This window comes from Chiloscyllium punctatum, chromosome 26 (genome assembly GCF_047496795.1).
Source record: "Chiloscyllium punctatum isolate Juve2018m chromosome 26, sChiPun1.3, whole genome shotgun sequence".
Taxonomy (NCBI): domain Eukaryota; kingdom Metazoa; phylum Chordata; class Chondrichthyes; order Orectolobiformes; family Hemiscylliidae; genus Chiloscyllium; species Chiloscyllium punctatum.
In genome coordinates this window covers 21,626,983-21,641,943 of record NC_092764.1, presented here as the reverse complement: position 1 = coordinate 21,641,943, position 14,961 = coordinate 21,626,983, and the positions used below count along the sequence as shown (strand labels likewise).

General features: G+C 40.9%; 1 protein-coding gene across 1 annotated transcript in view; it reads left to right on the top strand.

Moving 5' to 3' along the window:
* The first annotated feature begins 9,963 nt into the window (after positions 1 to 9,963).
* Positions 9,964 to 14,961, top strand: part of LOC140496319 (hepatocyte nuclear factor 4-beta-like) — a 76,894-nt gene continuing 71,896 nt past the window's right edge. The window contains exon 1 of the mRNA XM_072595928.1: positions 9,964 to 10,281. Coding sequence (XP_072452029.1) covers positions 10,167 to 10,281 — 115 coding nt within the window. The 5' untranslated portion in view covers positions 9,964 to 10,166. The remainder of the gene's footprint in view (positions 10,282 to 14,961) is intronic.

The window sequence follows — 14,961 nt, the reverse complement described above, 5'->3', positions numbered from 1 at the left end:
ATTTGCAGTTACAGGTGGGAGTTTGAGAAGAGGATTTCATAAATCTATTTGAGTTCAATGGCAAAGCTTTAATCAAACATAAGACTTTTAATTGAATTACTGTTCTTCTCAGTCATGTAAATCAATTGATCTAACTGACAAATAGAAAGTTATTAAACTCTGACTTTGGTGCAATGTTCACTATGATCTTTGTGTTAGAAAACAGGTATTTGCTGTAAGTGCAAAGAAGTGCCAAAGGCTGAGAAATTTGTTGAATCACTACCTATTTCTCACATTCGCCTTGCTTAGACTCATTGAGTTATAGAGTCATACAGCATGGAAATAGACCCTTTGATCCAACCAATCCATGCTGACCATAATCTCAAATGAAGCTAACCCCACCTACCTGCGCTTGCCCATATCCCTCCAAACATTTCGTATTCATGAACTTATCTAAATGTTTTTTAAACATTGTAACTGTACCTTCATCCATCGCTTCCTCTGAAGGTTCATTCCACACACGAACCACTGTGTAAAAAAATTGCCTGTCATATCTTTTTAGAATCTTTCTCCTTTCACCTTTAAAGTATGCCCACTAGTCTTGAACACTCCCACACCAGGGAAAAGACACCTTCCAATCACCTTATCTATACCCGTCATGATTTCACTTTATATCTATGCCCTTCAGTTCTTCCTTTTCCAAGTGGGAACAACATTTCCCTATCTACTCTGTTCAGCCCACACATGATTTTGAAAACCTCTAGTGCACCGATTCTCAAGCTCCATGAACACCCACTGCCACTGCAAAAGTTAATGATTTAATCAAAGTTCACAAATCTCCAAATTGCCTGTCTAATGGAATCAGGTTAATGGAAAACATGGACCAGATTCCTGTATGTAACACGAGTGATTTTATCACTAATAATTAAGTTCTAGCCACAAGCAAATAAAACTATGAAATAACCGCATACAATTCTACTAGTCATAGAGTCATATAGCATGGAAATAGAACCTTTGGTCCAACGTATCTGTGCTGAACATAATCCCAATCTGACCTAGTCCTATTTTCCAGCATTTGGCCCATATTCCTCTAAACTCTTCCTATTCATGGACCCATCCAGACAGCTTTTAAATGTTGGAATTGTACCCATCTCCACTACCTCCTTTAGCAGCTCAATCTGTACATTCACCCCACTCTGAATGAACAAAAGGTTACACCTCAGGCTTTTTAAAATTTTTTTTAAAAAGGTGAAATTTTATAAACCTCTATAAAGTCATCCCTCACCTCTGACACTCGAGGGAAAAAGCCCCAGCCTATTCAGCCTACTCGAAACCTTTCAAACCTGACAACATCCTTGTATGTCTTTCCTGTGTGCTTTTAAGTTTAACAGCATCTTTCCTATAGAAGGGCAACCAGAATTGTACACAGCTTTCTAAAAGTGGCCTCCCAGCTCCTGTATTCAATGTTCGGACCAATGAAAGCAAACATGCTAAAGGCCTCCTTCAGCAACCTTTCTATCTGCAACTCCACTTTCAAGGAACTAAGCACCTGTCCGCCTAGCTCTCTTGGTTTGGCAACACACCCCAGGGCCTGACCATTAACTGTATAAATCCTGCCCTAGTTTGCTTTACCAAAATACCACACCCCATATTTATTGAAATTAAACTCATCTAACACTCCTTGGCCCATTGGCCCATCTAATCAAAGTCCCATTGGACTCTGAGATAATTTTCTTCATTGTCCACAACACCAACTACTTTGAGTTCATACAATCATAGAACACAGAAACTGACACTTTCGTCCAAACAGTCCATGTCAATCCAAATTGTTTTCATGAATGTTGAAAAGCAGTGGACCCAGCTTTGATCCTTGTAGTACACCACTGCGCCAGACCTCTAGTTGGCAAAGCAACCTTCTACCACCACCCCCTGTCTCCTACTTCGCAGCCAATTTTGTATCCAATTGGCTAGCTCCCCTGATCCCATGTGATCTACCCTTATTAACCAGTCTATGATGTGGTATCTTGTTGACTACTTTGCTGAAATCCATTCAATGTCTACTATTCTGCCTTGATTAATCTTCTTTGTCACCTCTTCAAACAACTTAATCGAGTTAGTGAGATGCGAGTTCCCACACATAATGCCATGTCGACTCTCTCTATTTAGTCCTTGCCTTTCCAAATACATGTAAATCCTATCCCTCAGAGTTCCCACGACTGACATAAGTCTCACTGGACTATAGTTCCTTGGCTTTAACTTACTGCCCTTCTTAAATAATGGCACCACATTAGCGAACCATTTTGTATCTCACCCATTCCCTGTGGTTCTGCACATAGATGGCCACGTTGATCTTTAAGGGGCTCTATTCTCTCCTTAGTTATCCTTTTGCCCTTAATATACTTATAAAATCTTTTCTGATTCTGCTCAATTTCAATCGTGTTGAAGCCGTACACCCCTTTTAAATCCAGACACAGATGCATGCACAGACTATCAATAAAAACGCTGGTGTTATGTGTATAAGGAAAACAAACTGGGAATCATGGTTCAATAGCACAAATCAACAGGGTTCAAGGAGGTGATTGTTTTGCATCCCATGACCTTTTGTTATAGAGTCATAGTCATAGAGATGTACAGCATGGAAACAGACCCTTCGCTCCAACTCGTCCATCCAAATGGATATCCCAACCCAATCTAATCCCACCTGCCAGCACCCGGCCCATATACCTCCAAACCCTTCCTATTCATATACCCATCCAGATACCTTTTAAATGTTACAATTATAATAGCCTCCACTACTTCTTGTGGCAGCTCATTCCATACACATACTACCCTTTGCATGAAAACGTTGCCCCTTATGTCTCTTTTATATCTTTCCCCTCTCACCCAAAACTTATGCCCTCTAGTTCTGGACTCCTCCACCCCAGGGAAAAGACTTTGTCTATTTATCCTATCCATGCCCCTCATGATTTTATAAACCTCTATCAGGTCAACCCTCAGCCTCCAATGCTCCAGGAAAAACAGTCCGAGCCTGTTCAACCTCTCCCTATAGTCAAAATCTCCAACCCTGGCAACATCCTTGTAAATCTCCTCTGAACCCTCTCAAGTACAGGAGACCAGAATTGCACACAGTATTCCAAAAGTGGCCAAACCAATGTCCTGTACAGCTGCAACATGGCATCCCAACACCTGTACTCAATACTCTGACCAATAAGGGAAAGCATACCAAACGCCTTCTTCACTATCCTATCTACCTGTGCCTCTACTTTCAAGGAGCTATGAACCTGCACTCTAAGTTCTCTTTGTTCAGCAACACTCCCAAGCACCTTACCATTAAGTGTATATGTCCTGCTAAGATTTGCTTTCCCAAAATACAGCACTCATATTTATCTAAATTAAACTCCACCTGCCACCCTTCAGCCCATTGGCCCATCTGATCAAGATCAGTTTTAAAGTTTTCTGTTCATGGGATTGTGGGTTCTATGGTACACCAAGTCCAAAAAGACTGAGAAGGGAATCTCAAAGAATTGAAGGCAGCTCAAGAAAATTAAAGTCTACTCTCCCTGCAGATGGTTAGGGTATGAGTCTCACCCAATGAGTTATAGGATAAAAACATGAGCTTGTATTGTAGAGGACCTTATAGTCAGCTCGGACACCATTTGGAGCCTTAAATAGCTGCAACAGTCATTTGTTATACTTAATTATTTATAAGTGGCTGCTGTTGAAGAGAATGGATTGTGGTCTCTTGTACTTACCCAAGGAGAAAGTGAGGACTGCAGATGCTGGAGACCAGAGTTGAAAAGTGTAGTCCTGGAAAAGCGCAGCAGGCCAGGCAGCATCTGAGGAGCAGGAGAATCGACGTTTCGGGCATAAGCCCTTCTTCAGGAATGAGGCTGGTGTGCCAAGCAGGCTGAGATAAAAGGTGGGGGAGTTTGGGGGAGAGGCGCTGTGAATGCGATAGGTGGAAGGAGGTGAGGGTGAGGGTGATAGGCCGGAGAGGGGGTGGGGGCGGAGAGGTCGGGAAGAAGATTGCAGGTCAAGAGGGCGGTGCTGAATCTGGGGTTGGGAATGAGATAAGGTGGGGGGAGGGGAAATGACAAAGCTGGAGAAACCTGCATTCATCCAGTGTGGTTGGAGGGTTCCTAGGCGGAAGATGAGGCGCTCTTCCTCCAGGCGTCATGTGGCCAGGGTGATGGAGGAGGCCAAGGACCTGCATGTGCTTGGTGGAGTGGGAGGGGGAGTTAAAGTGTTCAGCTATGGGGCGGTTGCATTGGTTGGTGCGGGTGTCCCAGAGGTGTTCCCTGAAACATTCCGCAATGCTGCCTGGCCTGCTGTGCTTTTCCAGCACCACACTTTTCAACTCTTGTACTTACCCGACTTGTTTCACTTCTCCGTTGGCAGAGTCAAAAAGTGTAGTGCTCGAAAAGCACATCCAGTCAGGCAGCGCTGATTAGCAGGAGAGCTGCTGCTTCAAGCACTAGCCCCTCACCAGGAATGAAGAAGAGCTTATGCTCAAAATGGCAACCTTCCCACTCTCCGGATGCTGCCTGACCAGCTGCACTCCTCCAGAGTCACACCTTTTGACTCTGATCTCCAGCACCTGCAGTCCTTACTTTCTCCATAGGCAGTTGAGGTGTCAAAGCTCTAGAAACCCCATGCCAAAGCTTTCTAGCCTTTCTTTACTGTTCAAAGTACTGCTTAACATCTCCCTTTTTGACCAAATATTTGTCCTATGTCATTACATTATGTGGTTGGGTGTCAAATTTTATTTGGTAATGCTCCTGTGAAGTGTCTCAGGTCATTTTACTACATGTAAGGTGTGATTTAAATTGTGCAAGTTGTTGCTGCTGAGGATCAGATTGGACTCAGTCTTGATGCACCAAAGCGATGAACAATCTGCCTGTAAACACTGTCCAGAATCATGCAAGAATGGTCACTTATGACAACAGAAACCTTCCATGAAACTATATTCCTCCAGAACCCAATATCAGGGGACAAAGGGTGTAAACAATGATCCACTGAACAATAAGTCAGGTTTTTAATCCATCCAAAATCAGAATTACCTGATATCTGATATTAGGATCAGATTATACACAATGTGTATTTATCTACCTCACTTAATATAACACACAAGGATGAAGAGAGTCAGCAGGCATATGACCAAAGTCTAATTTTAGTGCAGCAGACACACACCAGACTCAATTGAGGAATAATTATAAGTTCACTATTAGATTAGAAAATGGATAAAGTAGTTGTTCTTTGGTCCCTTTTCTCCATGTTCTTTCATTTCTTCATAGAGGCACTGAGCAATTGATACACTAATCGCAAAGTCTCTGCATTACTGGTTAAAGGCCCAGCTTACAGCAACTGATGGGAGAAAATATCTAGCTTCAGGCATCAGCTACTTTTCTTCCAGAGAAGTTGAGACACATAACCTGATCTTCTAGCAGTCTAGAAGGTTCTTCCCTTCTATTGTGAACCCTCAAGCTGTTCACCTGTCAACGAGCCAGTCAGAGAACTATAGTCATGCTGATGACTTCTGGCATTCACAACTAGTCATAATTGCATAAACCAATCAGTAATCGGTTACTGTTCAGACCTCAGTCTGCACACACACACCCAGGTGCTGTGCTGCCTAATCTGATTTTCCCCTAATGATGGAAAAACAATAGTGTAAACACAACTGACAATAAGTCCCAGTAACTTGTTCTCAAAAGTGTGGCCTTTCCTCTGCAGCCCTTGGTTTTAAAACATTTTCTTTCCCCACTTTGGTCCACAACCAAAAATAAAGAAAAGCAAAAATGCTGCCATTGCAATTGTAAGAGGTTGCTGGCAGCAAATATACCACAGGATAAGGTGCAGACTTGGTTTGATTGCATGTAAGATTATTGGGCTGGAATCACTCACTTTGGTATCACCTTCCTTTGGTTATAGTAAAGCAAATAATTAGTTCCATTAAGGAAATGCCTATGTACTTTTATACAGGAATATGGCTTTACCTATAAATAACCACTTCAAATACTAGTTATAAAACAAAAAGCTTTTATTTGCTAGAAATGGACTATTTAATTTTATAATGTTCATCAGAAAATGCAAAGCAGAATAAGAATACAATGTTGACTATGCAAATAAGGCACAGATAAGGAATACTTTATATAAACATTATCAGTCTGATAAATATTACAAACTGAATCTCTGTGAAGCTTCCACTCATTTCCTGTTCTAACTCGGGAACAAAGTGATGAGGTAGCTAGAAAAACCAGGAAAACCCAACTTTCAAGGGCTACTTCAATGCTTTGTGAAGGGCAAACTCTCTACTTACCAATTACAAAACAATTAGAATCAAATCAGATGGCAGAGTGGGGACAGTGGATTGTGTCAACCGTGAAATCCCTCTCCTGAACTTATTTTCAATTCAAACATCATTGTGGTGATTGGTACCTCACATGCAGCCAGCACAAAATGTGCAATTCATTCTGAAAGAAATGAGAAGATCCATCATTTTTTTTCTGGCATTTGAAGGAGGCATTTGAAAGGTTGAAGTGGAAAATTCAATTTCCATCCAAATAATGAAGTAGTAAAACTAGTTTCCGTGGGGTTTGGCCAGGGATATGGTCATAACAGCACTTGGACCTTCCTATCATATGTGAACTGGGTTGAATCCTATCCAAGCTGTAATGGAGTCCGCAATGGAAGGCATCACCAAACATTGTCCCTTTATGTTGGGATTGCAAACCAAGACATTTTGAGGCATCTTGACTTAAAGTATTTCATCTTCAGGTTGCATAAAGAAACTCAGCATCCTTTTCGCTGATTCATCGTTCATCATACACATTCAGTAATTTCTCAAATTCAATCTAATCTTTTGTGTCTTTATTTTATCAATAACTTTCTCTGAATTTTCCCATTTTGCTGCTCCTGAACTCACAGTCGACCATCCTACTAGCTATACCTCTCACTGACATCATTCCCACTAAAATCACAATTCATTACAGCCTTTCTTTCTTTGGCACATTGTAGATGAAAGTTAACACTGTTTCACCAAGAGTCGAGATTAGAATGGTACTGGGAAAGCACAGCAGGTCATGCAGCATCTGAGGAGCAGGGAAATCGATGTTTCAGGCAAAAGCTCTTCAACAGGAATGAAGGCAGGGAACCTCCGGGATGGAGAGATAAATGGGAGGGGGGTGGGGCTGAAGAGAAGGTAGCCAAGAGCACAATAGATGGATAGAGGTGGGGATGAAGGTGATAGGTCAGAGAGGAGGGTGGAGTAGGTAGGTAGGATGGAAGATTGGCAGGTCCTGGGCCTCCTCCACAGCACTTCCTCGCCACCTGACGCGTGGAGGAAGAACGCCTCATTTTCTGCCTCGGAACACTTCAACCCCTGGGCATCAATGTGGACTTCACCAGTTTCCTCATTTCCCCTTCCCCCACCTTACCCTAGTTCCAACCTTCCAGCTCTGCACCATCCTCATGACCTATTCTACCTGTCAATTTTCCTTCCCACCTATCTCCTCCACCCTCCTCTCTGACCTATCCCCACCTCCATCCACCTTTTGTACTCTTGGCTACCTTCTCCCTAGCCCCACACCCTCCCATTTACCTCTCCATCCCAGCGGCTCCCTGCCTTCATTCCTAATGAAGGGCATTTGCCCGAAATGTTGATTTTCCTGCTCCTCGGATGCTGTCTGACCTGCGGTGCTTTTCCAGCACCACTCTAATCTAGACTCTGATCTCCAGCATCTGCAGTCCTCACTTTTGCTACTGTTTCACCAGTATGCTCAGTTTGATTTCTGTCAGGACCACTTAGCACCATTCATTATTACACAGTAGCGCAAACATGGATAAAAGAGCTGAGTTCCAGAACCATAGAATCACTACAGTGTGGAAGCACGCCATCCTATTCAAACGGACCCTCCGAAGAGCATCTCACACAGACCCACCCCTTCTATCTCTGTAACCCTTCATTTCCCATAGCTAATTCTCATAGCCTGCACACCCTTGGACACTATGGGCAAATGAGTATGGCCAGACCACCTAAACTGCACATCTTTGGACTGTGGGAGGAAACCAGAGCACCCGGAGGAATCCCACGCAGACACAGGAGAATGTGCAAACTGCACACAAACAGTCACCTGAGGGCAGACTTGAACCAGAGTCCCTGACACTGTGAGACAGCAGTACTAACCACCATGCTGCCCCAAAGATACCAGAGATGAAGTGAGAGTAAAAGCCATTATCGTTAAGGAGCATCAGACGAATTGGACTGGTAAAATTGGGAACTAAAGGAAAAACTCTTCACTGGTTCGAGTCAGACCTGAGACAAAGCAAGATGGTTGAGATCCAGCAGATTGCTGCAGGAGTTCTTTAGGGTCATGTATGAGGCACAACCACCTTCAGCTTCTTCATCTATAACCTTCCTTTCATCATAAGGTCAGAAGTGGGGATGTTCGCTAATCATTGCATGGTGTTCAGTTCACAACGCCTTAGATAATGAAGCAATCTGTGCTGCTACTACCATTTACAGTGAAAAAAGAATCCTCCACACCCCTCTAAATCCTTCTATCAATTAGATGAAATCTATATTTCTAGTTATTGCCCTTTCTGCTAAGGGAAATGGATCCCTTCTATTTGTTGTATCTTGGCCTCTCATAATTTTCTACTCATCTATTTAAATTGCTTGCTACATCTGTTATTCCAAACAAAACAATTCTGGTCTGCATTCATGGCTAAAATCTCAATTCCTGGCTACTTCCTTGGGAAACTTATAAACACTTCCTTGGTGTAATCACATTCTTCCTGTAAATGGCAACCGAAATTTGAAGCAATACGTTAACTGCAACCTTACTAGCATTTCGCATATTCCCTGATAGTTTGGCAACTTTGTCTTTTACCCTTTTATACAGTTTTAACAAAACCTCCCTGCTCCTATATTCTATGGCACAAATGATTAACCACCTTAGCTGCCTGCTTTATCATTTTCAGAGATCTGTGAACTGTAAAGGTCCCTCTGTTGCTCTATACATCACAGAAATCCCACTATTTGTTAGGCTGTTTGCTCTCCCCACCTACATTACCTCACACTTCTCATCTGCATTCTATTTGCTACTTTTCTACATATTTGATCATTCCTTTGATAGCTTCCTGCAAATCTAAAGCTTTCTCCATCACTGTGAACCATATCATCTCTAAACTTCTTAATTCTGCACCCCACCTTTAAGTCTACATTATTCGTATGTATGGCAAAATGTAAGGGACTCTGCTGAACCCTATAGAAGGTCATTGGAATAAGTTGTTCAGTAAGAAAAACACTGGTTGATTTGGGACTCATTGTCGGCCAGTCCTGTAGCTATCTCTGATCCCCTGACAGATATCATGAGTCATGTCCAAAGGGAGTAATCTTTGATGCCCTGTAGTCAGCCTGTGGCCTGAGGCTTAATTTGAACCAAGGGCGGAACAGAAATCCGACACAATATGAATCAATGGTGACTGCTGCCAGGATATTGTGTACAAAGCTGTAGGATGTGTGGCCTGTGATGATTGGTGGAATAGAGTCTTCTTGAACGGTCAGGGTTTTCTGACAGAAAGGACCAACAGTTTTCCGTATGGCTGGACAACAACTAGACAGAACACCACACTCAATTGTCTGATTTGCTCTACACTCAGATCACTCAAATGGCTTCTTCAAGACTTAACAGTAACTATGCAGAAAATGCTGCTTTTTTACTATTTTAATATATCAAGAGATTAAGCAGTCTTGGCAGATAACATTTGAAATCATGGTCTGCACTTAAAAAAGAATACATTGTTCTGTTCAACAGCATTATGCCATAATGTTATTGGTTGTTCAGGAATAAATTGCATGGGTGGCTCCACAAAAACCAATAAGGTATTACACTTTTTATGTTGTGTACACAGTAACACAGATAAGCAGATTGCATGAAAACAGGGATGTTGGGTATCTAGATAGATTCAAGGCCTTATCAGTGTCATATGCTCATACTATGAGAAAGACGGTATTGGGAGTGCCAGTGGGTTAGTCTTCCAGAACCTCAATGAACATGTAGGGAATTGTTTGGGAGTTTTCTGCAGTTGGTGGAGAGTTGACAGGCACACTGCTTGTCATATTCCTTCCCTAATTATTTGAAGCTGTGACCGCTGACTTATGACTTCGTTGTCAGATCATAATAATGAAGCTTTGTGAACCCATGATGGATATGAGTAGGCCTGATTACACCGAAACGCTGGATTCGTCTTATACCATGCTTGAGTTTGATAGCCTGAAAGTACTGCCACCAAATAACGGTGAGTTTTGATGGATAGGTGAACTTGTTTGTTTAGTGGAGGAGTTTGATATATTTGTGTGGGCTGTGCTTTAACTAGAATAATAACTTGGCTAATTCTAATAATTCTTCTGCTTTAAAATAAACCATTAAAAAATCAAAAAAAATTACTAAATGTTTGTCACAAATCCAAATTCCAATTGGAAAGACAGCAACAAAATGAAAACTGAATTACAAAACTCAGAGAATTTCAATTGTGTCATGCAATAAGTATGTTTAATATTTATAACTCCATCAATTTATAGGGTGAATATGAACAAACTATCATTGCATTAAAAACAACTAAAATAAATTGCTGAATCTTCAGCTGTCATTGAATTGTCATGAGGTTTGCATTTATGTCAGTCTATTGATTTAGTGATAGCAGAAAAAAGGCATGGTTAAAAAAAAACCTCAAAAAACATATTTGTCAAAAACATGTTTTCGTTCTTTGTTTCCTTTTCATGTAAAACAAGGAATACATAAAAATATTAAAGCATTTTGAAAAATTTATAGGAATTCGCAGCCCAACTTTAAAGGCTAATGGTATCTGGGTCACCAGAGGTTTATTTAATTTGTAGTTAAAGTTTAACCAAATTTCAGCAGTACTTGTGTTGAAATCAGATTGTTAAATGTATCATTTCATAATTCAACATCATACAATAACTAAGGACAATTGGAAGTCTGTCAAAATGTTAATTAACATTAATAACAACTACTCAACTGTTTTTCCTTTATAATCTGAAAATGGCACTGCAATGAAAAGTCTCTTGACCCTGCCCACTGTTTCCTCTCCAAAGTCCATGAATCTATTATCACCTCCCAAATCCTTGCCGAGCTTTCCCAAAATCCCCAGTTCCAATCCTTCCAATCAGGTTTCTGCCCCAACCATCGTATACAAACGGCTCTTATCAAAGTCAATGACATCCTGTATGACTGTGTAAAATGTAAACTATTCTTTCTCGTTGTTCTCTATATTTTCAGCTATTTACACACCATCCTTCTCCAACTCCTCTCCTTTGTTATCGAGCTGGATGAGACTACATTCACCTGCTTACCAATTTTACCAGATAGTCACTTGTAATACTTCTCTCTTCATTACCTAACTGCTGACTGGGATGTCCCTCAAAAAAAAATCTTTGCTGCCTTCCAGTTTTCTTTCTGCATGCTAGTAGTGTCTGGCAACTTCATCCAAACACATAATTTTACATTTTCACAATTTCACAAGGTGATGCCCAGTTCAATCTCATCACTACCTCTCACATCCCTTTCTTCCAACTCTTCCATTTTTGCCAAATTACCAGAATCCAATATCCAGTAGAACAGAAATTTTGTCCAACTAAATATTGGGCAAGTCAAGTTACCTTTGGTCCCTGTGACAAACTCAATTCTCAAGCCACCATTTGTCCCCCAATACCGAGGATGTGGCAGCCTGTTTGCAACTTCAGTATTATCTTTGAGCTCAGGATTAGCTTCTGACTACAGATTCATGTTACCATCAAAGCTGCCAGCTTCTAGCGCCATTACATTGCCCAACACTGATCCAATCTCCTTCCTTTCACTGAAATCCACTTTCTATGATGCTACTAACTTAAAACTTGACTATTCAACACACATCTTATTTCTGAAGTCTCTACCAGTTACACAGCCCTCCAAGGCACTGGCACTCATCTAATTCAGGGCGTAAATTGTTATCACATGGAGGATAGGAGTTGTGAGGTTATGTTGTGGCTGTACAGTACATTGATTAGGCCACTTTTGGAATACTGTGCTCAGTTCTGGTTTCCCTGCTATAAGAAGGATGTTGTGCAACTTGAAAGGGTTCAGAAAAGATTTACAAGGATGTTGCGAGGTTTGGAGGGTTTGAGCTGTAGGAAGAGGCTGAATAGGCTGCAGCTATTTTCCCTGAGGCTTATAGAAGTTTATAAAATCATGAGGATCATGTATATATTGAGTAGTCAAGGTGCTTTCCCTAGCATGGGAGAGTTCAAAACCAGAGGGCATAGATTTAGGGTGAGAAGGGAAAGATTTAAAAGGGACCTAATGGGCAATTGTTTCATACAGTGTGTGGTGTGTGTATGGAATGAGCTGCCACAGCAAGTGGTGGAGACTGGTGCAATAATAACATTCAAAAGGCATCTGGATGGATATATGAATCGGAAAGATTTGGAGGGATATGGGCCAAATGTTGGCAAATGGGACTAGGTTTATTTAGTAAATTGGATCGGCATGGAAGAGTTGGATCAAAAGGTCTGTTTCCATTCTGTACACCTCTATGATTCCATGACTCTGTGACAATGGGCTAAATGACCTTCTAAGCCCTAATAATTCTGTAATTTTTGTGAGGTGGCTGGGAATCATACTTCACATCATGATGCAGTGAATGATCTTTGGAAGTTCTATTGTATTAAAACCACAGTATAAATTATAATTGCTATTGAGTAAACAAGGCTTATTCCATTTTGAATGAGATTGCCAAATTTCAAGATGCTGATTTATAAAATCATAGAGTCATAGAAATGTACAGCATGGAAACAGACCCTTCAGTCCAACTCGTCATGCTGACCAGATATCCTAATCTAATCTAGTACCATACGCCAACATTTGGTCTATATCCCTCCAAACCCTCCAATTCATATACCCATCCGGATGCCTTTTAAATGTTGTAATTGTACCAGCCTCCACCACTTCCTCTGGCAACTCATTCCATACAAGCACCACCCTCTGTGTAAAAAAGCTGCCCCTTAGGTCTCTTTTATATCTTCCCCTCTCACCCTAAACCCATGCCCTCTAGATCTGGACTCCCACACCCCAGGGAAAAGACCTTGTCTATTTAACCTATCCATGCCCCTCATGATTTCATAAACCTCTATAAGGTCGCTCCTCAGCCTCTGACACTCCAGGGAAACAGCCCAGCCTATTCAGCCTTTCCCTGTAGCTCAAATCCTCCAACCGTGGCAACATCCTTGTAAATTCTTTCTGAACCCTTTCAAGCTTCATATTTTGTGTCACTTGGTGCTAAATGTTGTACTAAAGTACACTTTAATATTACGTATGTTTTACCTGCAACAAGTAAATCTGGTAGGATCTTTGAATTCGTTTTCTTTACTTTGTATGAGTAATATAGGCATCAAATCTGCATATAACTATGGCCTCAATCATTACCATTATTGTAAAGGAACATGACCCTTGTACATAGAGCATTATAAAATCTCTGCAGTCAATTTTTAAAAAATTCTTTCTACTCCAGCCTGGTTTGATTCATTGGCTATTTATGGAAAATATACGGACTTGAAAAAAAAACCTGCTTCTGTACAAACAAAATAAATTACCTATAAATTATAAATACAGAGATATATAATAAAATTAGCATGCCGCAATCATCAATGGGGCATATTTGGTTTTTATGAATGACCTGGTCACAAATATGAAGCAAATCACACAGCCAGGCACCCCACTTTGACCTATGTTGGTGTGAGATCAATGTTGCCTCTTAGCTACACACGTGTGGCCACAGATCTGGAATTCATTGCATGTTGCAATAAACAACCTATGCACGTCAAAGGAAAATCAAAGTGAAGACTGTCTGAGGCTTGAGTGAAATTTGGCTTCTGGTCTTGTTTACATTTATCCACTGGGATGCAGGTACAGTCAGATACTGCAGTGTAGATCACTGGATGGACAGAACAGGAACTCGCTACATTGACCGAGTCAGGACATTGAGTCTGGGGGGGGAGGAAAGGTAATCCCAGCTGGAATATTCTTTGAGTAGTCTGCCTCAGTTCCTTTATGGATTTTTGTAGGCCACTTAACCAGGTAAAGCATTTTGTTCCCAAGTATATACTTTATGCAGAAAAAAAAACAGCCAATATTTTATAACAGCTTGGATTGGATATTATCAAAAGTGAAATACAGTTTAAGCTCTTGTAATATCAGCATGTCATATTCTGAGATGCCTAAATACAATTGCAATTACCCATAGTATTTGCAAAGTACTTTCCATAATAGAGATGCCTCATGAGAGATTTTACATGGTTTTCTATCCTTTGCTACACTATGGCAGGTGAACATAGACTGGATAAAATCCTTTTATTGACTGCTCCTTTGTTGAAGCTTCCCCAAGCTTTAGTGCACCACTTTACATGTAGTCCTGAGCATGGGAATGTGCCAGGCTGCAACATTCAGTCATGGAAAACTCACTGGCAAAACATTCTTTATTTTTATAAACTATACTTAATTCATAATATAACTGAAAGAGCATTCCAAGTCATTTCAAATTATAGAAAATTCAATAAATTGCAACTCTTCTCTTTTGTGCATTTTATATGCTTAGATGGCCTCAAATTAATTGTAATTTATATTTTGGACATGTATTACATACAGTCACTGACAAACTGACAGCCCAAGGAGTTCGAGAAGTCACCAGCACCTTGATAAATGATGATGAAAAGGCCTTAGCCAATGTCTTTCCCCATGCCATATTTTGGGTGGCTACCCCAAGCTCTAGACTGTCCTTTCATACTTAGTCCATGAACTTGGAAGTCTGTAAGACTCAGTTGATGACAACTGTTTGCACTGAAAGTGCAGCAAGATTCAGGGAGATACAGAGAGCTTTTCATTAAGTTGTGGTCCTCTAGGCTCAGTTGATATTTTTCAGTGTGCA